General features: G+C 39.5%; 2 protein-coding genes across 4 annotated transcripts in view; both read left to right on the top strand.

The window, feature by feature from the left end:
- The window catches only part of LOC127433458 (rab GTPase-activating protein 1-like), a 146,739-nt gene that overhangs the window by 74,459 nt on the left and 46,583 nt on the right, over window positions 1-25,697 (top strand). The window lies entirely within an intron of this gene.
- LOC127433473 (probable G-protein coupled receptor 21) lies at window positions 12,684-19,599 on the top strand. Its single transcript, XM_051685419.1, has one exon. It carries the CDS (start codon window positions 13,531-13,533, stop codon window positions 14,557-14,559), a length of 1,029 nt encoding a protein of 342 aa, XP_051541379.1. The 5' UTR covers window positions 12,684-13,530; the 3' UTR covers window positions 14,560-19,599.

Raw genomic sequence — 25,697 nt, 5'->3', positions numbered from 1 at the left:
GGGTTTGATTGTTGCACTAATGTTGGAATGTGGTCTGAATAATCTTGTTTTATATCAATATGTCAAAAGTTAATATGAGTGGATTGTATCTCTCCACGTGGAATGTGAATGGGTTGGGGCACCCCAAAAAAAAGAAGGGAGGTTATTTCTTTCTTGAGCATAAGAAATGTGATATAGTGTTGCTTCAAGAAACACATCTTTCCTCATAGGAAGCTGAGAAATTTGGGAAGATATGGGGTGGGTATGTTTTCTTTAGTGCTGGCTCAAGTAAGAGCAGGGGAGTCATTACATTGATAAGTAAACATCTATAATTCAAATCTCTCAAACAGATTAAAAATACATTTGGGAGAATCATTATTGTTTTAGCAGAAATTCAGGGGCAAAGGTTGGTTTTGGCTAATATTTACACTTTAGACTTTAATCTTTTGATGGACTCAGTCCTTGATCATATTGAAGCAAAAGTGTGTAAGTCCTGATTTCTAATAAATGTTAAAAACTGAAATCAATGTTTATATGGAGACCAACTGGTCCTCAGGATCTTCTGTGGGTGTGGCTTGTAGGGGTCTGATCATACATTATGCCTCATTTCCCAATGTGATGGTGGGAGGTGTGGCACATAAGCTTCTGCTTTACGCAGATGATATTTTATTATTTGTCTCTGACCCTTCTAGATCTATGCCTTGCCTCCACAGAATTATTAATTCCTTTTCCAAGTTCTCAAGATACAAAGTCAGTTGGTCTAAATCCGAAGCTTTGACAGCGTACTGTCCAGTAATGGCCTTCCAGCCAGGCACCTTCCAGTGGCCTAAACAGGGCATTAAGTATTTGGGTATTTTATTCCCAGCAAATTTGTCTGATTTAGTTAGAGTTAATTTTGACCCTTTAATAAAAAGGTTTTTGAGCAATGTGGACAGGTGGGCTTCATTACATTTATCGATGATTGGGAAGGTTAATGTTATTAAAATGAACTGTATTCCAAAATTCAACTACCTGCTACAGTCACTCCCTATAGATGTCCCCCTCTCTTATTTTAAGCAATTTGATAGCATAGCAAAGTCCTTCATTTGGAATGGTAAATGTCCCAGACGACATTTCAACAAATTACATAGGCCGATTGACAAAGGTGGGCTAGGCCTACCCAAGATTTTGTTTTATTATTATGCATTCGGTCTCAGGCATTTGGCTCATTGGTCGCTTCCACCTGAAAGAGCCCCTCCCTGGTTTTCTATTGAACGGGAAGTCCTTGCCCCTATTTCGCCATTGCAAAGCCTTTCTATCAGACTAACCAGAGAAGCTAAGTTACACCCCGTTATCTCGTATTTGTTCTCGGTATGGACAAAAGTGTCCAGTGTTTAATTCAGACATTTATTTGAATGCTGCCTTGGGCATATGGCTGAACCCAAAATTATGTATTGATAAGTCCCCCTTCTGCTGGTCAGAGTGGATTGTGAGAGGGGTTACTACACTCTGTGACCTATATGAGAGTGGAGTGTTGAGATCCTTTGGGAATTTGGCTCAACATTTTGGGATTCCCAGATCTCCGTTTTTTTAGGTATTTACAGTTGCGCGTACACCCCCCTAAAGCGGCAGACACTCTGGGAGTGGTGATTACTGCTTTTGGAAAAGGTCATGAGGCATCAGTGTATTACTCCCTGCTAGTTCAGAGTCTGGGGGATGGAGCTTTAACCTCTATCAAGAGATTATGGGATTTTAATTTGGTATTGGAGGGAGTGTGGGCTGGGATTCTAAAAAAACATCAAGTCTGTATCTAGAGATGCAAGGGTGCAACTTATACAATTCATGATTCTACGTTGATTATATTGGACCCCCTCTAGACTGTATAGGCTTGGTCTTAAAGACACACCCACCTGCTGGCGTTGCCAATCGGAGGATGGAGACATGGCCCATGTTTTTTTTGTGGTGCGCTGAGATTCAGGAATTTTGGTTGAAAGTACAGAGTTTTGTGTGTGACGTGTTGGGCATTCGGATTTTGTTTTGCCCCAGACTCTGTGTTTTGGGTGATGGAGTGGTCATCAACGTAGGTGACAAATACATAAAAGATTGGATCCTCACCAGTGCGATGATAGGCAGGCAGATTGTTTTAAGGGGTTGGAAGTCAGTGGGAGCACCCTCAATTTGGGAGTGGTGCGAGTAGATGGGAAGGGTGGCAGCCTTCGAAGAGGTAACATGTAGAAGGCTGGGGATATGGGATTCTTTTAATGCGAAATGGGGTAGATATTTTATGTTTTGGGGGGGGCTCTCGGAGTGGGACTGTGGAGAGGCATAGTTTTAGAGTTGTGTGTTTATTATATGTGTATGTATATATATGTGTATTCTCTGTGTGTGTGTACTTATGTAAGACCTTTGGGATGTTTGTTTGGGGTCAGGTGGGGTTCTTGATTGGGGAGGGGTAGTAGTGGGAGTTAAATGTTGATTCATTGTATTTATGTTTTGTTTTTCTTTGTATTTGAAGAATCAATAAAAAATGTTAATCACAAAAAAAAAAAAAAAAAGACAGTGGGTGGTCCTTGAAGACCATAGTCTTAAGTCCGAGACGAGTCGAATGGATGGTGTATCAGGAACAACAATGGTAAAACTCCTTATTGTCTGAAAGGGAATTGAACAATTTCTGAAGGCATATGCCAAACATAGATACGCTGTATCGGAAAAGAAGAACAGTGGTCACAAATCGAACCCCACTAACAGAGACATCCAACAGGATAGCTACTACATAACGGCAATACAGCTTGAAACTGACCACAGTTTGCTGTGCCACAGTCTTTGCTTAGTACATTTTCCTGCTTTTCTGTCCTTTGCCAATCACATGCATTCAACCCATTATAAACTTGTTCCCTTTTCCTGAGGCCTATTTAGTAGACTTGACGAAAGACATAAAGTCAAAATTTGTTCAGGTAACTGTAACATGGTCTTCTAGTATGTGAAGCTTAACCTTTTTTTTTCCACACTTGTGGAAAAATTAAATTTATACATGTACAGTAATATTCTCAGTATTTTTACCTTTCCTTACACATTCTGTTATGAGAGGAGATTATAAAAGCCAGACTCGGCTGTAACTCTCGCTAAGCTGACTCAAATACAGCCTTTATAGTGTGCCCTTGATGAATGCTCTTGTTTACACTCAGCTAGTTATCACAAGCCTGCACTTTTCACTGCCTTCCCTTCTGGGCTAGAGGTCTGCACCTGACCCGAACCCAATACCTGACGGGTTCTCGGGTCAGTTATTCAAGTAGGACTTCGGGTCAGGTTTGAGTTTGTAATTAAAGAAAAAATAAACAGGCCCACCAAACTCGTTTCGCGCATGCGCTCTCACTCTCAGACACGCGCGAACGGTTAGTTAGGGGCCGTTCACACCGAACGTGTTTTTGTGTGCATCTGCTCTTTTACCATTGTATTTCTATGTAAACACATGCTGGACTATTGTCTTTGACTGTTGCATCATGTCTCGCAGTTTCTTCAGCGTCTTGCTCAGGACCAGCACATTTTTAGACACCGTGTCAAGTTAAAAAAGAACTTCAAGTTTCAAAAACGCATGTCGAGGCACCTGCACTCTGTTTTATTTGTTGCGCTGCTTCTAGATTGTTTTTAGCGCAGGTGTTACTAAGATTCAATGTTTTGAACAAGTTCAGGCTGCAAAGAGGTGACTGTTACATTGTTTAACATTAATCCAGATTGTTCTGCACCAAGTTTCAGCGCTGATAAATGGTAAGGCAATGTTTTTTCCCCTCTGCTCTAGTGTACTAAGGGGCTGCCATGTTTCGTTAAAACTGTGTGTTTACTGATTCAATACTGTTATGAATGTTGCCTATATGCTTACATAAAATACAGCCTATTGCAACAGTACTTGCTAGGAGAAGGTATTATGCATACAGTAAGTGATTTTGGGTTCGAGTCGGGTTCGAGATTAAAATCTGACGGTATTGTCAGGCTGGGTAAGGTTGGGCCACACGGTCTCAGGTATGGGTCGGGTTCGTGTTTCATTTTAAGGCCCATGCAGACCTCTATCCTGGGCACTACACTATAATAGAAACGATCTAAGATGGTGGGCCCTATTTTAAAAGCGCTAGCGCTAAGCGCAGCGCTGTACCATAAGTCATACATGCAAAGTCAATGGGCATGGCCAGGAATTTTTTATTTTTATTTTCGTGCAAGCATTCGCTAAGTCTAGGCGCAAGTGGGTTTGGCGAAAAGGCGCTTATGGGCTGGGTGAAGTGCTATTTAATTCAGAGGTTCTTATCCTGCACTGTCTGTGTCCTATTATATAGTCTATTCCCTGTTAAGCACCAGCAATATAAACAAAGATAGCACATTCAAAAGATGTTGGTAGTGTAAATGGAATGTATGCAATGAATTAGAATAATAGAAATATGAATTGCATTAATTTGTGCATTAATGTTGACATGTTGAATGTCAGGCATATTTCTATGACAGTGACGCTGTGACGAGAAGGAGGGTATGGCTGGGCCATGAGGATATATTCCCGGTGCTGAGTTGCCTTATCAGCGGGAGGGAGATAAGGGAAGAGCCAGGGATCCCAGCGAGAGAGAGAGAGAGAGACAGAGTGGCTGTGCGAATCTATATCTCATTTGAAAATATATCGATATACCTTAAAAAGTCGATATACCGCCCAGCCCTAACTTAAAGATAGTTTAACACAAATCTCATAAATATTTGTTTCATAAAACGGCTACAATATTGATTGTCATGAACATAATTTGATGTTCCTCTGTATTTTCAGAGTTTGGACATGGACTTTATTTCCACCTGCTAGTGGAATCTCCAAACTGCAAATGCAGGAACTGAGTTTAGACTTTGCACTGAAAACAGACGTGCTTTTGAAATGTCTTAGTGCAGTGACCTATTTCTCTGGAAAATAGCAAATTGCGCTTTGCTCCACAATACACCCACAGTTTGTGCGCATACACCTACAGATAATGCAGACACTCCCACCCACTTGCACTTTACGCTGGCATGAAAATTGTGCTTTGAATTAGCACTCTCACGAAAATTGGATAAGACAGTGCGCACGGTCTCATGAAAATAGAGCCTGATATCTCATGGTTTAAGGAAATGCTAAAACGCAAGTCACACTCACCATCGCATTGCCCTAATTAGACAATTAATGATAGTTTTCTTAACCTTAGAACCAATTCAAAAGAAATGGTGCTGATGCCGTGTTTATGCTAATATTTTTTAAATAACGGCAGATGTTGAACCAGAAAGGTTCTGAACCTTTTTACAACTTTTTTACCCTCCTATGTTCTTTATTCTTTGCTGTGTATGCACTGTACATTTATGGTTGATGACTGGGAACCATGGTGATTCATTACTTAAAGGTGTTGCACAAAGAATAGCTCGCTGAGTTTTGCTATTGTGTTTAATTCAATGGAAGCATTGAATGGCCCACATTTCTATTTTAAGTTGTTATCGTGGAACTGGCAGGCTGCACTATAGTTTAACGCTTACGGCAACTTAAGCAACAGAGTGACATTGATGAAACGGCCTGTCTCCGATTCCAATAAACATTTTACTGAGAAATATAGACTTTCCAGTGTTTTGAGAGGCAGGCTTCCCCCTGATGTATTTGGGCCAAATGGCTGGATTAAGACAAGTGTTGATTTTCACCAGGGCTGGGACATAAATACAGGAGACGTCTTAACACCAGGGCCTGAGTGATGACAGTTTTGATTTAGTTTTACTGAGCGCTTCACCTTTTCCAGGTATTACTCAAGGAGTGCTGCTCATTCTAACCCAAATTACTCTTCATTTATTTACACTTGTTACCATGGACATGACGGCAGACAGGACAGGTATAGTACCAATACTGTCACAATGTGAGGAGTATTGAAACCACAGCTGGTTGGTTGTAAAATTCTGAATGAAGCAGTGAACTCTAACATTTATATAAAATGCACACAGGCTCCAAGACTGTATTGAAACCAAATATTTTATGCCATTATCAACTACTGCTACATGATGTTTTACATGGCAACGTTGCAAATTCAATCAAGTCATTAATGCATAGCAAACAGGAATGGAGCCTACAGTACTTCTGCACTTGGTCTCCTGTCTGCCTCTCGTTCTTATACTGTTAATGGAATAACAATGTTAACAAGTATCAGCATTCGTTTGCTCTGTGCTCGTCCGAGTTTGTCCGGACTGCATTTCTCCAGCTCATACTATTACCAGATGTGCCTGTGTCCATAAACACAGACGCAGAGGTCAGACACACACGCACAGATTCTCTAGACGCTCCTCACACACCACCCCATGTGGTGAATAAAAACAAACGGCTAACACAGAGCCTGGTCTGTTAGTCTGCAGCGGCCCACACCTATTCACACTTCACGCCCTAGCATTCTAAACAAGCCACAATAAATATCTGTCTTAGTGCCAGGCATGACTTTACAACACAGGGAAGAGATTAACTTGAGCCTACTTATTAGGGATGTGCAAAACTACATAATTTCAAATTCAAATAGTCCTTGGGTTGTTTGAACAGCTAATGGACTAATTGGTCTTAAGGATTCCCTGTATAATTAGGCTGGTTTTGGATTCACCTGACCTCATATGGACAAGTTTCTTAGAGGACACAATGGTCTACACGTTGTCTTAAAGGTGCACTCAGTAATTTTTTCCTCATTTAAAAAGTTTTACTTCTAAAGAAATGAACTGTAATTTAAAAAATAAATAAATTATATATATATATATATACACTATATTGCCAAAAGTATTCGCTCATCTGCCTTTAGATGCATATGAATTTAAGTGACATCCCATTCTTAATCCATAGGGTTTAATATGATGTTGGCCCACCCTTTGCAGCTATAACAGCTTCAACTCTTCTGGGAAGGCTTTCCACAAGGTTTAGGAGTGTGTTTATGGGAATTCTTGACCATTCTTCCAGAAGTGCATTTGTGAGGCAGACACTGATGTTGGACGAGAAGGCCTGGCTCGCAGTCTTCGCTCTAATTCATCCCAAAGGTGCTCTATCGGGTTGAGGTCAGGACTCTGTGCAGGCCAGTCAAGTTCTTCCACACCAAACTCGCTCATCCATGTCTTTATGGACCTTGCTTTGTGCACTGGTGCGCAGTCATGTTGGAACAGGAAGGGGCCATCCCCAAACTGTTCCCACAAAGTTGGGAGCATGGAATTGTCCAAAATCTCTTGGTATGCTGAAGCATTCAGAGTTCCTTTCACTGGAACTAAGGGGCCAAGCCCAGCTCCTGAAAAACAACCTCACACCATAATCCCCCCTCCACCAAACTTCACAGTTGGCACAATGCAGTCAGACAAGTACCGTTCTCCTGGCAACCGCCAAACCCATACTCGTCCATCAGATTGCCAGATGGAGAAGCGTGATTCTTCACTCCAGAGAATGCGTCTCCACTGCTCTAGAGTCCACTGGCGGCGTGCTTTACACCACTGCATCCGACGCTTTGCATTGCACTTGGTGATGTATGGCTTGGATGCAGCTGCTCGGCCATGGAAACCCATTCCATGAAGCTCTCTATGCACTGTTCTTGAGCTAATCTGAAGGCCACATGAACTTTGGAGGTCTGTAGCGATTGACTCTGCAGAAAGTTGGCGGCCTCTGCGCACTATGCGCCTCAGCATCCGCTGACCCCGCTCTGTCATTTTACGTGGCCTACCACTTTGTGGCTGAGTTGCTGTCATTCCCAATCGCTTCCACTTTGTTATAATACCACTGACAGTTGACTGTGGAATATTTAGTAGCGAGGAAATTTCACGACTGGACTTGTTGCACAGGTGTTATCATATCACAGTACCATGCTGGAATTCACTGAGCTCCTGAGAGCGGCCCATTCTTTCACAAATGTTTGTAGAAGCAGTCTGCATGCCTAGGTGCTTCATTTTATACACCTGTGGCCATGGAAGTGACTAGAACACCTGAATTCAATTATTTGGATGGGTGAGCGAATACTTTTGGCAATATAGTGTGTATATATATATATTTATAAATTATGACCATTCACATAAGATGAAGACTCCTGTCATATCAGTAACCTTATAAAAGCTGTTTTAATCTACATTCAGACAGATGGTCCCCCCCATGGGGGCTGCCATGTTAGAATCACATTAGCAACTGCCCTGTTATTGGACACTTTCACTCATGGATTAAACTAATCATGGCTGTCTATGAATAGTTAATTTCAACAGTGGCATCTGAAACTGAAAGCTATAATGTTTGAATGATGCTGCATCCACAGCACTAGTTGTCAGTGTAAGTCCAAGATGAAATATTCAAAAAATTACTGAGTTCACCTTCAAAAATGCAACACTTTTGGCAGGATGTTCACAAGACAGCATGCAACTCGACATAATGACCAAAGACATATAGCGGCTGTGCTTGAAAGGGGGTGAAATAAAAACAACATTTCAGAAGGGTTAGACCATGCAAACTGCCTAATGGCTAAAGCAGAGCATGCTGTCAGCACACTAATTGCATTTGCTTTAACAAATTAACACAAATGTTAAGCAAATTAACACAATCATGCCTCCTTACCGTACATTACTCAATGACTTTGGAAACATCATGCATTTATTGAACTTTTTAATAGTGGATTTCCTTGCATTTGAAATATAACTGCACTGGGGAGGGGAGGAGGCTATTGTCATATGATAATTGTTTTATGTTACTTATGGTAGTCAAATAAAGAAAAGCCTCCATCGCCATCATTTACTGAAGGAGTGCTCATAGTTCTATGGAATTTGATTTACTTTTTCATCATGTTATTGCAGCAAGATCTACCATGTACAATAAAGGCTATACATTATCACAATACAAAAATGTCAGTAGTCGATAGTGGTTTCAAGTTCTTAAGTAATTATTCAAGACTAGTAAACAGTCAGTAACAAAATAACAATAATAAAAAAAAAACAGCAATGAATAGAAATAGATTAAAAATAATAGAACAAATTAAGAAAATACAGTGCTTTTTTAACAGCTTTTAATGTTTTTAACAGCAGCAGTCTATCAAGTGTTCAAGTAAACATTCAGAATGAAATGCAACATAAAACTACTACTGGTCTTCACTGTATGATGATAATACATCAATACTTTTCAAAGCTACTAAAATTACCCATTCAAGAGCAGTTAAGAGTGTTTTCTTGTTTTCATGTTATGGTTGTTTGATTATTATAATGACACAATAGATGGCAGCAGGCCTATTATCTTACATTTATACTTATAAGTCCAGCATTTTAATACAAATCCACTTTTTTCTCCACTGTTTACGTTCACTTTAGACATCACTCTCTGTGTTTAAATGAATACCTCATGAAGACAGGCATTTTGGCTTAATTTTGAAATGTATTTGACCATTCAGGCACGCATTAGCTCAAGCATTTTCGGAACACACGCGCATGTTCAGCACACACTCATACGCCACCTGTCAATCAAACAGGGCGAAGCTGTTACTATATGGCTTGTGAATGATAAAATTACGTGCTCTGGATTACTTTCAACAGCAGAATAAGAATATGAACTTTCTAATAAGTGACACAGGCCTAGGCTATCACAAATATAGCCGGTTATTTTTCCGTTATTGACGTTTTAATCAGTCTGCTTGTCTGGTCGGGTGAGTAAAATTCTCTTTCACTTGCCCCTTCAAAAATCCACTTGTCCCGGACAAGTTTAATGTCGAACCTTGATTAAATATTGTATTCAGCACTCTCTGATAACAATTTTTTCGTCTGCAGTATAGCTCCTAAAGTAAATGTATGTTGTTTTAAAGGAGTTTTAGATATTATTTTGGAAAACAAGCCAAAAAAGACTAATCAAAAACGTATATTGTTCCACTTTTCCGTTTCATGGTACTTTCTCTCACTTTTATGCTCACTTCGATCCATCTTTAACTTACAAAAAACAAACTTTCTCTTCTTAATAGAGCTGCATAGTGCCGATTTTCTTCATGATAAGATACACACTGTGAACGTGACACATATGTTATGATTCACTACGTCGCAAGCCATCACGTTATAATCTAGCTGCAGCAAACGCGCGAGTGACGAGCGTCCCCGTGCAAGAGTGTGCATCAGCTGAGAGAAGATTCAGTCTCTTCCCCGGTCACTTCACACAACTCATAGATGCGGCGCTGACCGCACAGAGAAATGCCAGTTACGGAGTTTATTTTCATAAACCGCTTTCTTACTATTTGAACTTTATTAAAGGATGCTTTAAAGATATAACGGCAGGGTGTTTCATTGCGAAATGGAATGCGGCACAATAATAATAACAGTAATGGTTTTATCTCGATTACCTTGTTTTCATAATCGTTGGAAGCCAAAATCATAATTGGAAATAAAGTTTGATTAATCGCCCAGCCCTACTATTAATATAGTGTATGCATCTGTATAAAAAAACATCTCTGCTCTGCGGTGTTAATGTCATGCTGAATGGTCTAGACCCAGGGGATAGTGCAGGTTTCATGGAGAAGGACTGTGGGTGGTCTATATGGAAGGATTCATGCAGGTGTGTGTCTCAGCAGTGATGTCTAGGGCTGTGGAGGGATTTTGGCTGTGTGCTGATGTAAAAGCTGCTGTCTCACTCTGTGACGGGATGAGTACATGCCATTAGTTTGCACTGTGTTTTTACCGAGCAGCTGAGTCAGGCTGAACTCGACTAACACATTCCCATCACTTACTGGGACACCCTGTCGGAGTAGATGCCATATTTAATTTGACGTGAACCAAAACAAGTGAGGGTATAGAAGTGCAGTCTGTTCATGCCATACTGTCTTAAAGTCAAAATGAAACCCATTTTACCTTCATAATGTGATGTACTGTATTTCCAAGTGAATTTAGATATTTAATAAATAAATGGGCTGGACTTGATATTATCCTTCTGGAATTAATTGGATTGTTAAAATTGGTTTGTATATAAAAGGTGGTTTGAGTGGTGGGGATAAAAAATAAGAAGACTTTGTGAGCAAAGACAAACTTTTCTTTGGAATAACATGCACCACTGAATCGTTCACAATTAGCAATGTGCATTAAGAAAGTAAATACTGTCAATTTTGATCTCATGTTCACTTAAAAGGTCCTAAATCACATCACATTTTCTGAAGTTGCGAAAGATGTATTTTCAATGTTTGCTGGTTGATCGATTAACATACAGATAATCAACAGTATGACGTGTTAAACAAACTGTACCTCTGTCCCTCGCAGACTCTCTGTCTGTCTCTTACATTTACTCAGCCCTTCCATCCCTCTTTATTTCATCCTCTCCTCCTCATTTTCCTCCTAATGGATGAGCCCAATGTCGTCCGCTCCCCACCTTTTAGTTGGGCCTATTTTTAGCTCCTTGTGTGCTAGGCTGAGGAGATGCATGAAAGTGGGGACTGTGTGTGCGTCTGTGTATTTGTGGATTCTTACAGAGACAGAATGAAAGGAGACTGAAGATGTCTTATGGTTTTAGTAAAACCATGTTGGCTTAGAACAGATATTGATAAATAGACAAAGGATATAAATGGAAACAAGTTTGTATTTTTAGAAACACTAAGGGGGCGTTCACAGAGGACACTTTCTTTCACTAAAACAGATAGACATATAGGCTTATTAACACATAAGCGCTGCAGCTAATATAAACACTTAATATGCTTATTCATATGTTAATATGCCTACCACACCCCCAGATTTGTATGATTTGTCTATCGTTTGAAAACTGACATTGATCCTCTGTGCTGCCTGTCAAAAGTTGAAAAAGTTTTTTTAACTTTACACAGCAGATGTAGAAAGACACGACATTGTAATGGCCAAAGACGTTCGTTGATGTTTACATACATCAACAATAAATAGTGCAAAAAGAATGCTAGACCGCGTCCTGTGTGAACGGCCTTTATGAGTTTAGTGAATCAGTATCGTAGAATGTCTACTAAAACCAAACTGGCACAAATCATATCACAGTGACCTTGATATTTCTTCCGCCCACATGTGCTAATTCTGGGTACATGCCGATCTCTGAAGTCACAATCTTTGGACCTAATTCAGACATCATCTTGAGGATGCATGCAACAAATACACAAACACAATGAAAAGCTTTTAGAATGGAATTGCCTTAAGGTACTAGAAGACCCTACTAAATCATCTTGATGTGTATCAAAGGACTTGTGATGTTAAAAATAACTGGAGTGCATTTTAACATTGCATTACATCCCTTCCTCCTTTATGACTGTAGTTTTGTGGCTTCTGTTTAAAGTATGATGTCATGAAAAGTTTCAGTTGATCTTATAAGAAATGTACATTGTCGGTTTATTCCCAGGTCTTTGGAAATGGCTAGCATAACATTCCGACCTCCTGCTGTTTTATGCACGTGTCCGCATGTAAGCCATAGAGCGAGTGCTTAGGAGGGATGTTACATTGGAATGGAAATCTAGGGATAAGGATAGGGCAAGTGCTATAGAAAGAGCAATAGGAGTTTTGAAATTAGAAAGAGAGTGTTTATTTAGGTGGCTGAGTCCATAAAAAGCTGAAGGCAAAGCAGCTAGTACTATTCTGTTGAGAGTGTATGGAAGGGGATGCCTCTCTCTGCTCATGCTCTTACATCTGCTCACTAGCTAGAGTGGTGGGTGGGAGGAGTTTTACTGCTCCTGCTGCAGAAAGAGAGGGAGGGAGGGAAGGAAAGAGCTCGGATGCATCATTGCCACAGAGGAGAGAGAAAAAGAAAGCGCTTTCTGCATCACACCTCTTTTCTTCATTTACATTCCAGACGTTGGCTCCTCTCTCAAGAACCCCCTTCTCCATTTGAAATGCCAGTCACCCCTGGCTTTTTCTTCATTCTTGATCACACACAATTCCTCTGCATTGATGTGAGGGAGCTGGAAACTTGGCACGTGCTGAGGAGATTCCCCATTCTCCGCCTGAACGCCAGCTGAAGTTGATGTGAAGATATAAGACTGTGGATTTTATCCTCTTTGAGATTTCCAGGAATAGACTGATTTTGACTTTGGAGGATTCTCCAGTGCTGTCATTGTCCATGTTCCTGGCTCCTGACTAAAAACTGTTTAAGAGCTACTAGGAATTATGTGATCAGAGTGGCAAGGACTCAACTTCCTCTCCTTTTTCAGTGTGCACATCCTGTGTCAGCAGCTGCCTGCCCCGTTCAGACACAACTGTGGTTCTCCCCGGTAAGCTAGGGGACCGATAAAGGAGGGGGTGTGTGGATATCCTGTACTGCTGGGGTTTGATCTGGACTTTAAGCTGGACTCGCCACCTGCCCCCACAGCAGTCACAGAGTGTATGATCCAGTGTGTTTTACTCAGTAAGTGGCTCTCTGCAGGATACTGTCACTGCATATGTGTGTGTTAGTGAAAGGATTTCTGTGGAAAAGGAGCATTTGCATTTCATGTTGCTGCTAATATGGCAGGCACCTTGCACGGACACATACACTGTGTGTCTGATACATACAGACTTACTGCGTGCATCCTTTGCTGAGCTAGGGCCCCAAGGAACTAGCACCCTAATTGTGCGCCCAAGCGCATCCTGAACAAAATGAATGCAACTGAGCTGAACCAAAGCACAGAACCCTTTTGCCTGCTGGACATTGGCTACTCTCAGATCTATGACACCTGCCTGCTGGAAGTAGCTGTTATTTTCTTCTTGACAGTGCTCATCATCTCTGGAAATCTGGTCGTTATATTTGTGTTCCACTGTGCACCACTACTCAGCCATCATACAACCAGTTCCTTCATACAGACAATGGCATACGCAGACTTCCTGGTGGGGGTCAGCTGTCTTATCCCTTCACTGTCCCTGCTCTACCACCTGGAGGACTTGAATGAGGAACTCACCTGCATGGTTTTTAGCTACATGGTGTGCGTGTTGAAGAGTGTCTCCATGGCCTCTCTGGCATGTGTTAGTGTCGACCGTTACATTGCCATCACCCGGCCTCTTTCCTACGCAGCTCTGGTCACACCCTGCCGTCTTCGCACCTGCATCGCCCTTATTTGGCTATATTCGGCACTCATCTTTTTGCCATCTTTTTTTGGTTGGGGTAAGCCAGGATACCATGGTGATGTGTTCAAATGGTGCTCCTCCTGGGACACCCAGCCCCTCTTCACTGCCTTTATTGTTGCTGCCCTCTATGCACCGGCTGCTTTCACTGTTTGCTTCACCTATGCCCATATCTTTCGCATATGTCGGCAGCACACCCGTCAGATCAGTGAACGAAGAGCTCGCTTTGGCCCACAAGAGTCTGAGCCAGGTGAACAAGCCTGCACAGACAAACGTTACGCTACTGTGCTCTTCCGTATCACCAGTGTTTTCTACCTGCTTTGGCTACCCTACATCATCTACTTTCTGCTGGAGAGCGCAGGGATATACCGCCATGCCATCGCCTCATTTCTGACCACATGGCTGGCCATTAGCAATAGTTTTTGCAACTGCCTCATCTACAGCCTTTCCAACAGCGCCTTTCGCAAAGGCCTTAAGCGCCTCTGCCTTCTATGTCTGCAAAGTACCGACACCAAGAAGCCCCTTGGAGATCTAACAGCTCCTTCTCGTCCAGCTTGTCATGTGTAGTGCCTTCTGTTGGAAAGGAGAGTCAATTTGGCGATGATAGCAAGTGTCCTGTCAAGTTAAAAGTGGATGCTGAAGATTTGTATCTGTGCATCTGTGTGCTGTCCCAGTTTGGTCCCTGTCAGGGCATTCGATCTGTTGGTCAGACAATGGTCTGTTTCACTATGTGTAATTGTGGAGTTATCTTTGAAGGAGAAGTTGACCCCTGACCCTGATCATTAGAAATGAAGAGGAACGTTATGTGACAGTGGGCTACTCTCATAGGTTTACTGATGTACCATTTTCAGCAGATTTTGATACAGTGAGTACACATTACAGTGATAACAGTGAGTAAGTGATGGGGAAAGGAGAAAAATCTAATTCTGTTAGATAGATAGAATTTTGATTATAAAGTTTTTAGATTTCTTTGCCGGTGTGCAAAAAAGCTTACTTTTCATTAGTGACAAAAACAGTGCTGAGGGATTTGATTTTTATACTAGCAATACACAATTTCTTCCACATAATTTCAGAGGATGAACTGGTCATGAACCTACTCCTTAGTAGAATAATTTTTTGGTAGATTCACAGTGCTTTTTGTCTCTGGACCAGCTATGAGTCTTGACCTTTAGTAGTCAGATTGGAATTTTTTCACAAGAGCTTTTCCCAAAGAGCAGAATTCTACCCAAGCCCTTCAACAATGCAGCAATTACATGGTCTTCCCATTTTATGATTATTAAATGCCATGGAGGGATTACATTAGCATGCCTCCAATATAAGGACATCATCCCTAAAAAGCAACATTAATCAGATGGCCTATTCTGCCTGACTCCTTTCTAACCCTTGATCGAACTGGATATCGAACTTTCTTCTCTCACCCCCAGCATTAATGCCATAGGCTGACCATCCAACAAATCCTTCTGAAGGATTTATTTAATTACTTGGAGGGTCTGGTTTGACATTGATTTCAATTTGTTAGTAATGCCTATTGAACCTTGTAATGCCTGCTAGAATGACTCTTTGACTTGCCCTCTACCGTGAAGTACCCTGTGGAACTCATTGCCATGCTTGGTTTGCTTTCACATGTTGCAGTGAGTTATAGTAATGGGGATGAATGGTTAAAGATGGGAAGGGATCATCTTTTCTAACGCATTGCTCAAAGAACATCACACTTAAAATATTACATCTGTAGTTAGCACATTGCACGTGACCATAACAGCTGTTAAGATAAACGGCACTGTAGTGGTAAAGGTGCTGATGTGGAAAAGAACCACAAAGACTGTCCAACTCCAGGTGGTTTAGGACAATTAATGATTAAAATGCGGGTCATTTTGAAAGCTACTGAAACGATGATGGCAGTATGCAGTGGTCAAAGTCTCTGGCAGATGTTTCTGAAGAATCTTGCATGTGCATAAACAATCTTTAAAGAAAATGTAGCAAAAAAAAAAAAAAAACAGACAGTGAACTACTTTTTATTGCGCTGTATTATGTATCTTTGTGACACACTTAAGAAACCTCATATACAGATTCTGTACATAATTCATATGTGGAGTTGCCAAGAAAACAGGGCATTGAAAATCATGCCCTTTGTTCTTTTTCATGCTACGACTGTGATCATGAATTCCCTCATTTGGATGGTACTGTTAAATATTGTTTCCTATGCAGATAGCTTTGTCTTCATTATTGACCAAAGTAAAAAATATATTTATGGGAGCTTTCTGATAATCATTCTTTTTCTTTTTCTTTTTTATAATAGAGGAGTCACAAAATTGTTTAAGTATTAAGACTGAAAACACATGTTGTTGAATGTAGTGTTTGATCATTTGCAAGATGTAAGAAGTCTTTTATTAGATAAAATGCCCCTTTTCTCTTTATATATAATGTTATAATATTTTGAGGATGACTTTTACCTTCTCTTTAATGGTATGTTTTTCATTGGAGAGGGTCATGTATTGTGGCATATCTCAAAGTCCAATTTTGGTATGACATTATGACAGAGGCTCTAATTTTATAACCAAAGTAGTAGTTTGAAACTGAACCGAAATTAATTTATTTTTGATGCCACGTCACTTCAGTTTATGCCTGAATTACGTATGGACTTGCTTTCGTAATTGTAATACTGTTATGTGACAAATTGTGACATAAATTTAAGGTCAAGCCTTTGATAGATAATATGTTAGGTAAGAGTTAAATAGAGTTGATACTTTCTGAACTGCCATGTCATGGCAGGGCACTGTGCAATACTTCCATTTTCTAGAGAAAACATAACGCACACAATAGGAAAAAGGGCTTTTATTTTATCCAAGTGTCCTACATTTGTGTTTAAATGCAGATCTTGATCTGGTGGCCTCTGGCCATGTGCTGTTTTTTAATGAGCTGAAAGAATTTGTGTATCACTGTTGAGCCGTTTACTCAACCACCACTTTATTGATCGCACATGACCACGAGTGTGCGGAACGGCGTGGGTGTTTATGTGCTTTAAACCAAACAAAGGCACATGTTTATTCTGAGAATTTCTTTTAGTATTTGACTTAATTTCTTTTTGGACTCTGTAATGCTCCTGGTGCATCTGCATTCAGAACTCACTCAAATCCCCCTAATCTGGGAAACATTTCTTTTATTCACCTAGAAAGAAATTGAGAGTAAATTAAACACCCCAAATGTTGATGTCCATGTTTTAGTAACTGTCTCTTACATTTGCTAGAGACCAGATTATCCATACCATTTGTTACTCTTATTCTAAAGTCTAAAAAACTGGAAATATTAGAGAATTTTAAAATTGTGTTTTCCAATCCTGCAAAAGTAATGGTTATTAATAAAAGTAATGAAAATTCCAAAAGGGAATATACATTTTTCTAGTGACGTCCTGTTATAAGATATTTCATTGGCTTGATTAAATAGTGATAGTTATGTCAGATTTTTGAGCAAAATGTTCTTTCAGATCGGTTCTTTTCAACGAATCAGTCAAACAGGTTCACAAATTGGTCTACATGACTCATTAGTGAACTGGTCAGAATTTTATTGGATATTCATTGGTCAAAAAGAGTGGGAACCTTGTTTACGTGTGTGTGTGTGTGTGTGTATGTATATATATATATATATATATATATATATATATAATAAAAAACTAAAATAAAGTTCAATAGTTTTTTGGGTTGTGAAATTCTATATCTTAAAGCATGCTTACCTGTTTTAAAATGCTGTAGATATTGTCTTTTGAGGATATGTCTACATGCCTCTTTGTATGTGAAAGATGTAGTTAGTGGGATTTTTATATTGATTTTTGTCTTTGACAAATGCAATTGTTGTTTTGTTTTTTCGTCTGAGGGTAATATTTACACTTGGTCACTTCATTTGTTTTTACTGATTGGATTGCTGGATCTGATCGTGAAAAGACCAAGTGTAAATGCCCTCTAGACGGATTCAAGACGGATATAAATCCGGAGGTGGTTTGAGATGCATTCCCATTCAAAACTTGATCAGTAAAAATGCATGAAGTGACCAAGTGTAAATACCCCCATGGATTTTAAGACCGCACTGCTGCCCAAACAGGTGTCAGCATTGCATGTTTTGCATCATATACAATGGTACGTCTGTCTAGTATGGGAAAGTTTTCAATGTAATTGAACTTTTGGGACATTTCGATGCCAGAGAGCTTTTTTTGCATGTTTTTGTCTCTGTATGATGCCAAAGCTTTTTTTTTTTTTCCTGTGGGAAAATGGCTCTGTTCTTGAAATCAAAGTCAAGGGCTAGTGCTCTCAAGGGAACTAATCTCCCATGATGACTTGCTCTCTGCTGTGCCATATTAGGATGCAGGACCCAACCGGGCCCCTGCCATCACAGAAAATGGAGGGCCGAGCTGGAACAGTGTGTGTTCTCTCCCTAAGGAACACACACCCCTCTGTACACACACACACACACACACACACACACACGCACGTTGGTGCGGCTATCCTTATGAGGACTCTCCATAGACTTAATGATTTTTATACTGTACGAACTATAGATTCTATCCCCTAACCCTACCCCTAAAACTAACCCTAACAAAAAAAATTCTGCATTTTTACATTTTCAAAAAAACATCGTTTAGTATATTTTATAAGCGATTTGAATTATGGGGACACTAGAAATGTCCTCATAAACCACATTTATAGCATAATACCCTTGTAATTACCAGTTTGTAACCTAAAAAAAAGTCCTCGTAAACCACTTAAACCTGCCCACACACACACGCACACACACACACACCTCTCTGCAACCTCACCTTAATTGTACTAGGCACCTTTATTGAATTTATTTGTTTTATGTTTTTAACAGTCTGTTAAATTGTTGAGCCAGGTTCTTTAATTAATTGCTCATGATCTTGCCCTCTTTAAGTGTCCCAAATTTTATTTAATTTCTTTGTCTTATCTTAAGTGAACATTTTTTCACAAAAGGATGTGAAAACACTGCAGAGTCTTGGTGATTAACACTGTTTTGGACTGAAGTTGCTGGGCTGAATGGAAACTGAACTGTTTTTCCATATTTTTTTCAGCAAATCAACAAAATTGTGTTGTAGGGCTGTAGTTGAGGTACTGGTGTACTGTACCGCAAGTTTTGTAATGATGTCATGTTTTAGAAAATATTTGTGGATAATATATTTATATTCTGGTATATCTGCACTGAGAAAATAAATGTGATCTTATCCAGTGTTGTTTGAACATCTGTTATTGAATGAATAAAGAAAATATTTGAGTGCATGTGTGTGTTTGTATGTTGAATGTATGCATGTTTTTCTTATTTTTATGTAGATGTATGTATGTATGTGCTTGAGTGAGTGTCTGACAGTACATTAATAGTCATCTCTTTGCAGACAGGCTTTAGGTAATTACTTGCATTGCAATGCGGTTTGGATAAATCTTACATTTGCTGATCAGCTAATCGTTTTTTTTTTTTTTAAATTACGCAATTAATGCAATATCTGTTTTTTTTGTTTTTTTTTCACTTCCCAAAATTTCACTAATGATTTTCTTCACTTTCTGTGGCTAAAATAGACATACATAAATGTTCAATAGGTACCAGCATGACTCGACTGCACATCCTAACACAGAAAATAAAACCTATAATTTCAAAAGTCTACTGGAAAATGCCAGAAGATTTTGCCCAACTTTTAATTACAGCATGTCCAATAATTTTGTGGCATGTAAAAATATACTTTTATCAAAGATTTATACCTGTAGAAATGTGTCTAATTAACTGTATTCACAAAAAAAGTGTACATGTTAAAATAATTAAATGATAACTAACCAATTTCTTGCAAGTTCTTTGAGACAAAGTATAAAGAATATATTAATGATTTTATTTTAATATTTTTGTAATGTACTATGTACCATGATTTTAGTGATTATACACAAAACTGTGCAATTAGATCCAAAATGTAATATATACAGTGGCATGCAAAAGTTTGGGCACCCCTGGTCAAAATTTCTGTTGCTCTGAATAGTTAAGTGAGTAGAAGATGTACTGATCTCCAAAAGAGAAAGTTAAAGATGAAAAATTATTTTCAACATTTTAAGCAATATTAGTGTATTATTTTTATTTTGTACAATTTTAGAGTGAAAAAAGGGAAAGGAGCACCATGCAAAGGTTTGGGCACCCAAAGAGATGTGAGCTCTCAGATAAATTTTACCAAGGTCTCAGACCTTAATTAGCTTGTTAGGGCTATGGCTTGTTCACAGTCATCATTTGGAAAGGCCAGGTGATGCAAATTTCAAAGATTTATACATACTCTGACTCTTCAAATCTTGTCCCAACAATCAGCAGCCATGGGCTCCTCTATGCAGCTGCCTAGCACTATGAAAATTAAAATAATTGATGCCCACAAAGCAGGAGAAGGCTATAATAAGATAGCAAAGCATTTTCAGGTAGCCGTTTCCTCAATTCATAATGTAATTAAGAAATGGCAGTTAACAGGAACGGTGGAGTTCAAGTTGAGGTCTGGAAGACCAAGAAAACTTTCAAAGAGAACTCCTCGTAGGATTGCTAGAAAGGCAAATCAAAACCCCTGTTTGACTGCAAAAGACCTTTAGGAAGATTTAACAGACTCTGGAGTAGTGGTGCACTGTTCTACTGTGCAGCGACACCTGCACATATATGACCTTCATGGAAGAGTCATGAGAAGAAAACCTTTCCTGCATCCTCACCACAAATTTCAGCGTCAAAAGTTTGCAAATGAACATCTAAACAAGCCTCATGCATTTTGGAAACAAGTCCTGCAGACTGATGAAGTTAAAATATAACTTTTGGGCTGCATTGAGCAAAGGTATGTTTGGAGAAAAAAGGGTGCAGAATTTCATGAAAAGAACACCTCTCGAACTGTTAAGCACGGGGGAGGATCGATCATGCTTTGTACTTGTGTTGATGCCAGTGGCACAGGGGAACATTTCACTGGTAGAGGAAAGAATGGATTAAATTAAATACCAGCAAATTCTGGAAGCAAACATCACACCATCTGTAAAAAAGCTGAAAATGAAAAGAGGATTGCTTCTACAACAGGATAATGATCCTAAACACTCCTCAAAATCCACAATGGACTACCTCAAGAGGCGCAAGCTGAAGGTTTTGCCATGGCCCTCACAGTCCCCTGACCTAAACATCATCAAAAATCTGTGGATAGACCTCAGAAGAGCACTGCATGCAAGACGGCCCAAGAATCTCACAGAACTAGAAGCCTTTTGCAAGGAAGAATGGGCGAAAATCCCCCAAACAAAATTGAAAGACACTTAGCTGGCTACAAAAAGCGTTTACAAGCTGTGATACTTGCCAGGGGGTGTTCAAAAGTACTGACCATGCAGGGTGCCCAAACTTTTGCTTCGGGCCATTTTCCTTTTTTGTTATTTTGAAACTGTAAAAGATGAATATAAAAAAGCAAAATTGCTTAAAATATTAAATAAATGTGTCATCTTTAAGCCTTTTGGAAATCAGGCCATCTTTTGCTTAGCTATTCACAGCAACAGAAATTTTGATCAGGGGTGCCCAAACTTTTGCATGCCACTGTGTATATATATATATATATACAGTTGTGCTCAAAGGTTTGCATACCCTGGCAGAAAATGTGAAATTTTGGCATTGATTTTGAAAATATGACTGATCATGCAAAAAAACTGTCTTTTATTTAAGGATAGTGATCATATGAAGCCATTTATCATCACATAGTTGTTTGGCTCCATTTCAAATCATAGTGATAACAGAAATCACCCAAATGGCCCTGATCAAAAGTTTGCATACCCCTGAATGATTGGCCTTGTTACAGACACACAAGGTGACACACACAGGTTTAAATGGCAATTAAAGGTTAATTTCCCACACCTGTGGCTTTTTAAATTGCAATTAGTGTCTGTATAAATAGTCAATGAGTTTGTTAGCTCTCACGTGGATGCACTGAGCAGGCTAGATACTGAGCCATGGGGAGCAGAAAAGAACTGTCAAAAGACCTGCGTAACAAGGTAATGGAACTTTATAAAGATGGAAAAGGATATAAAAAGATATCCAAAGCATTCCATTCAATCACTTATTAAGAAGTGGAAAATTCGGGGATGTCTTGATATCAAGCCAAGGTCAGGTAGACCAAGAAAGATTTCAGCCACAACTGCCAGATGAATTGTTCGGGATACAAAGAAAAACCCACAGGTAACCTCAGGAGGAATACAGGCTGCTCTGGAAAAAGACGGTGTGGTTGTTTCAAGGAGCAAAATACGACGATACTTGAACAAAAATGAGCTGCATGGTCAAGTTGCCAGTGCCACAAAAAGCCCGGTTGCAATATGCCCGACAACACCTTGACACGCCTCAAAGCTTCCGGCACGCTGTTATTTGGAGTGACGTGATCAAAATAGAGCTTTATGGTCACAACCATAAGCGCTATGGTTGGAGAGGGGTCAACAAAGCCTATAGTGAAAAGAATACCATCCCCACTGTGAAGCATGGTGGTGGCTCACTGATGTTTTGGGGGGGTGTGAGCTCTAAAGGCACAGGGAATCTTGTGAAAATTGATGGCAAGATGAATGCAGCATGTTATCAGAAAATACTGGCAGACAATTTGCATTCTTCTGACGAAAGCAGCGCATGGGATGCTCTTGGACTTTCCAGCACGACAATGACCCTAAGTACAAGGCCAAGTTGACCCTCCAGTGGTTACAGCAGAAAAAGGTGAAGGTTCTGGAGTGGCCATCACAGTCTCCTGACCTTAATATCATCGAGCCACTCTGGGGAGATCTCAGACGTGCAGTTCATGCAAAACGACCAAAGACTTTGCATGACCTAGAGGCATTTTGCCAAGACAAATGGGCAGCTAAACCACCTGCAAGAATTTGGGGCCTCATAGACAACTATTACAAAAGACTGCACGCTGTCATTGATGCTAAAGGGGGCAATACACAATATTAAGGACTAAGGGTATGCAGACTTTTGAACAGGGGTCATTTCATTTTTTTCATTGTTGCCATGTTTTGTTTTATGATTGTGCCATTCTGTTATAACCTACAGTTGAATATGAATCCCATTAGAAATAAAAGAAATGTGTTTTGCCTGCTCACTCATGTTTTCTTTAAAAATGGTACATATATTACCAATTCTCCAAGGGTATACAAACTTTTGAGCACAACTATATATATATATATATATATATATATATATATATATATATATATATATATATATATACACACACACACACACACACACACACACACACATATATACACACACGCAATATATATATACACAATAAATATATTAGGCCTACATGGTTTATTGCTTAGATGTATAATTTGAACTATTTAGAAGTCTTTACATTGGTATGTAAAACAATTGCTAATACAGTGCTGTCTCCTTAAGAAAACCGGCAGTTCAGTGTTTTGTGCATGAAGAAGACTGGTGTTGCGCGGCTTCTTTATTAGAAATACATCTATTTCTCTTTTGCTGTTTTTGATCAACAACTAAAGAATAGAAAGTGTATTACAAGAGACAATATTCAATGACAAATGGATTGCGTGGATCTCATCTTTGGACACACAGAACGTGTCAAACCAAACCTTTACACTCAACATCCATTGAAAGGAGCTTAGCATGTTAAAAGATCAATCTTGGGATTTTAAGAATCAATATCGTATCCCTGGTTGAGAATCACTGATCTATTCGAATAACATAGTCAGACAAAGTTTTTTGGAATGTGACAGATTCTGACCTCCAAGATAAAAGATAACCGTTAGAATCTTGAAAAATGAAATATCAATCGGTTTAAAATAGGCTGTCGATTTAACTCATTAATTTAGAGAGATTAATTATAAGAAAAATAACATGCTAAAAATTAACGCAATTGATCATGCCCCTGATCTGTATGTAAATTATGTAATGGAATATTCCTATATTACCTTCGAAGAAATTCAACCTTAATGTACCATCTAGATATGACAGTAGAGGGCAGTCAGCACTCCAGCTGTACAGGCAACACGCCTAGTCAAACCAATGAGAGCAACAGGCAGCGCAGCCTTCCACAAGCGCTTTTGCGCTTAATGACAGTTGGACCGAGCAGAATACAAGAATATAAGGATCTCTTTACGTGTTTTTCAACACTTAAAACTGCATTTAACTTGCATTCTAAAAACACAAAAAAATAAATTATGCCGATATGGGTAAGGAGCTTCAGTTAATGTTCACATCATCCATCAGAATGGGGGGAAAATGTGATCTCAGTGATTTCGACCGTGGCATGATTGTTGGTGCCAGATGGGCTGGTTTGAATATTTCTGTAACTGCTGATCTTCTGGGATTTTCACACACAACAGTCTCTAGAGTGTACTCCGAATGGTGCCAAAAACAAAAAACATCCAGTGAGCAGCAGTTCTGCAGATGGAAATGCCTTGTTGATGAGAGAGGTTAACAGAGAATGGCCAGACTGTTTCGAGCTGACAAAAATGCTATGGTAACTCAGATAACCACTCTGTGCAATTGTAGTGAGCTGAACAGCATCTCAGAATGTACAACATGTCGAACCTTGAGACAGATGGGCTACAACAGTAGAAGACCTCATCAGGCACTTTATTAGGACCATAGTGTTCATAATAAAGTTCTCAGTGAGTGTATAATTATTTTAATGATTCTATACTAAATGATCTTTATTTGGGTGCCTTTCTCGAAAATATTGATAAATGTGATTAATTGTAATTAATTCTATTAATTAATCTGCAAATTTTTTTAGCAATTGACAGACTTAGTATAAAAAAACAAATAAATAAATAATTGAGAACCTCTTACTCAGGAATATTTTATATTTCCATTACACAATGTCCTAACCTTGCACGCCATGACTAGTTTCCAGCGACAAGTCATTTATGTGCCCATACTGAAAGTGAATATGCTGTGTGTGACGCACTAAAATTATAGCCAATTAAAACATATCTAATGTTTAAATAGAGTTGTTTGGAATTAATTTTGGACCAGCGAGATTTCACTGTGGCTGTTAAGGACTCATATTTAGTCCCAGATTTAAGTGGAAGAGAAAGCATTTATTGGCTGTATTATGCCTGATTAGAACACCAGACATACAGAGTTTCGCAATGATAGTTCACATAATATAATGTACAATTAAGTTTCATTAAACCATCCTTTGGTCAGTAATGTGTTCTAACAGACCCTAGAGAGCCCTGACTCCCCAGCATGTGCCCAGAGGGTGATGTGTTTAAGGGAAAAGAAAGTGGACCCTCCCTGCCTCCCTCTTATTGAGAGAGTGGACAAGAGTCAATCCACCAACTTGCCCACCCTCAGTCTCCCCCCCTCTGAGATCTCATCAAGCTAACTACGCATTTTATAATCAGCCTCCCCCAAGAAAAACAAAATGCCATTTTCGCCATTGTTGCCGATCAGAATAAACAACCGTAAACAATGGCCAGGAAAAATTACAGTGCAATTCCTGTGGAAGCACCCTACTCCCACCACACACACAATCTCACCATTACATTCGAAACCCAAGGTATGTTTTGTGCTCACGCAAGAGGTCCACACAAATTTCTTTCTAAGTGGTCTTACGTCATCAGGGTTGTTGCTGGCAGAACACAAATATGGTTCCATATACAAGACACCGGGCACATTGAACTCTCAGCAAACCCTGAAGACATGTTCAGAATTCC

The sequence above is a fragment of the Myxocyprinus asiaticus genome, chromosome 43 (assembly GCF_019703515.2).
Source record: "Myxocyprinus asiaticus isolate MX2 ecotype Aquarium Trade chromosome 43, UBuf_Myxa_2, whole genome shotgun sequence".
In the NCBI taxonomy this organism is placed as follows: domain Eukaryota; kingdom Metazoa; phylum Chordata; class Actinopteri; order Cypriniformes; family Catostomidae; genus Myxocyprinus; species Myxocyprinus asiaticus.
This window is presented reverse-complemented; position numbering and strand designations above follow the sequence as displayed.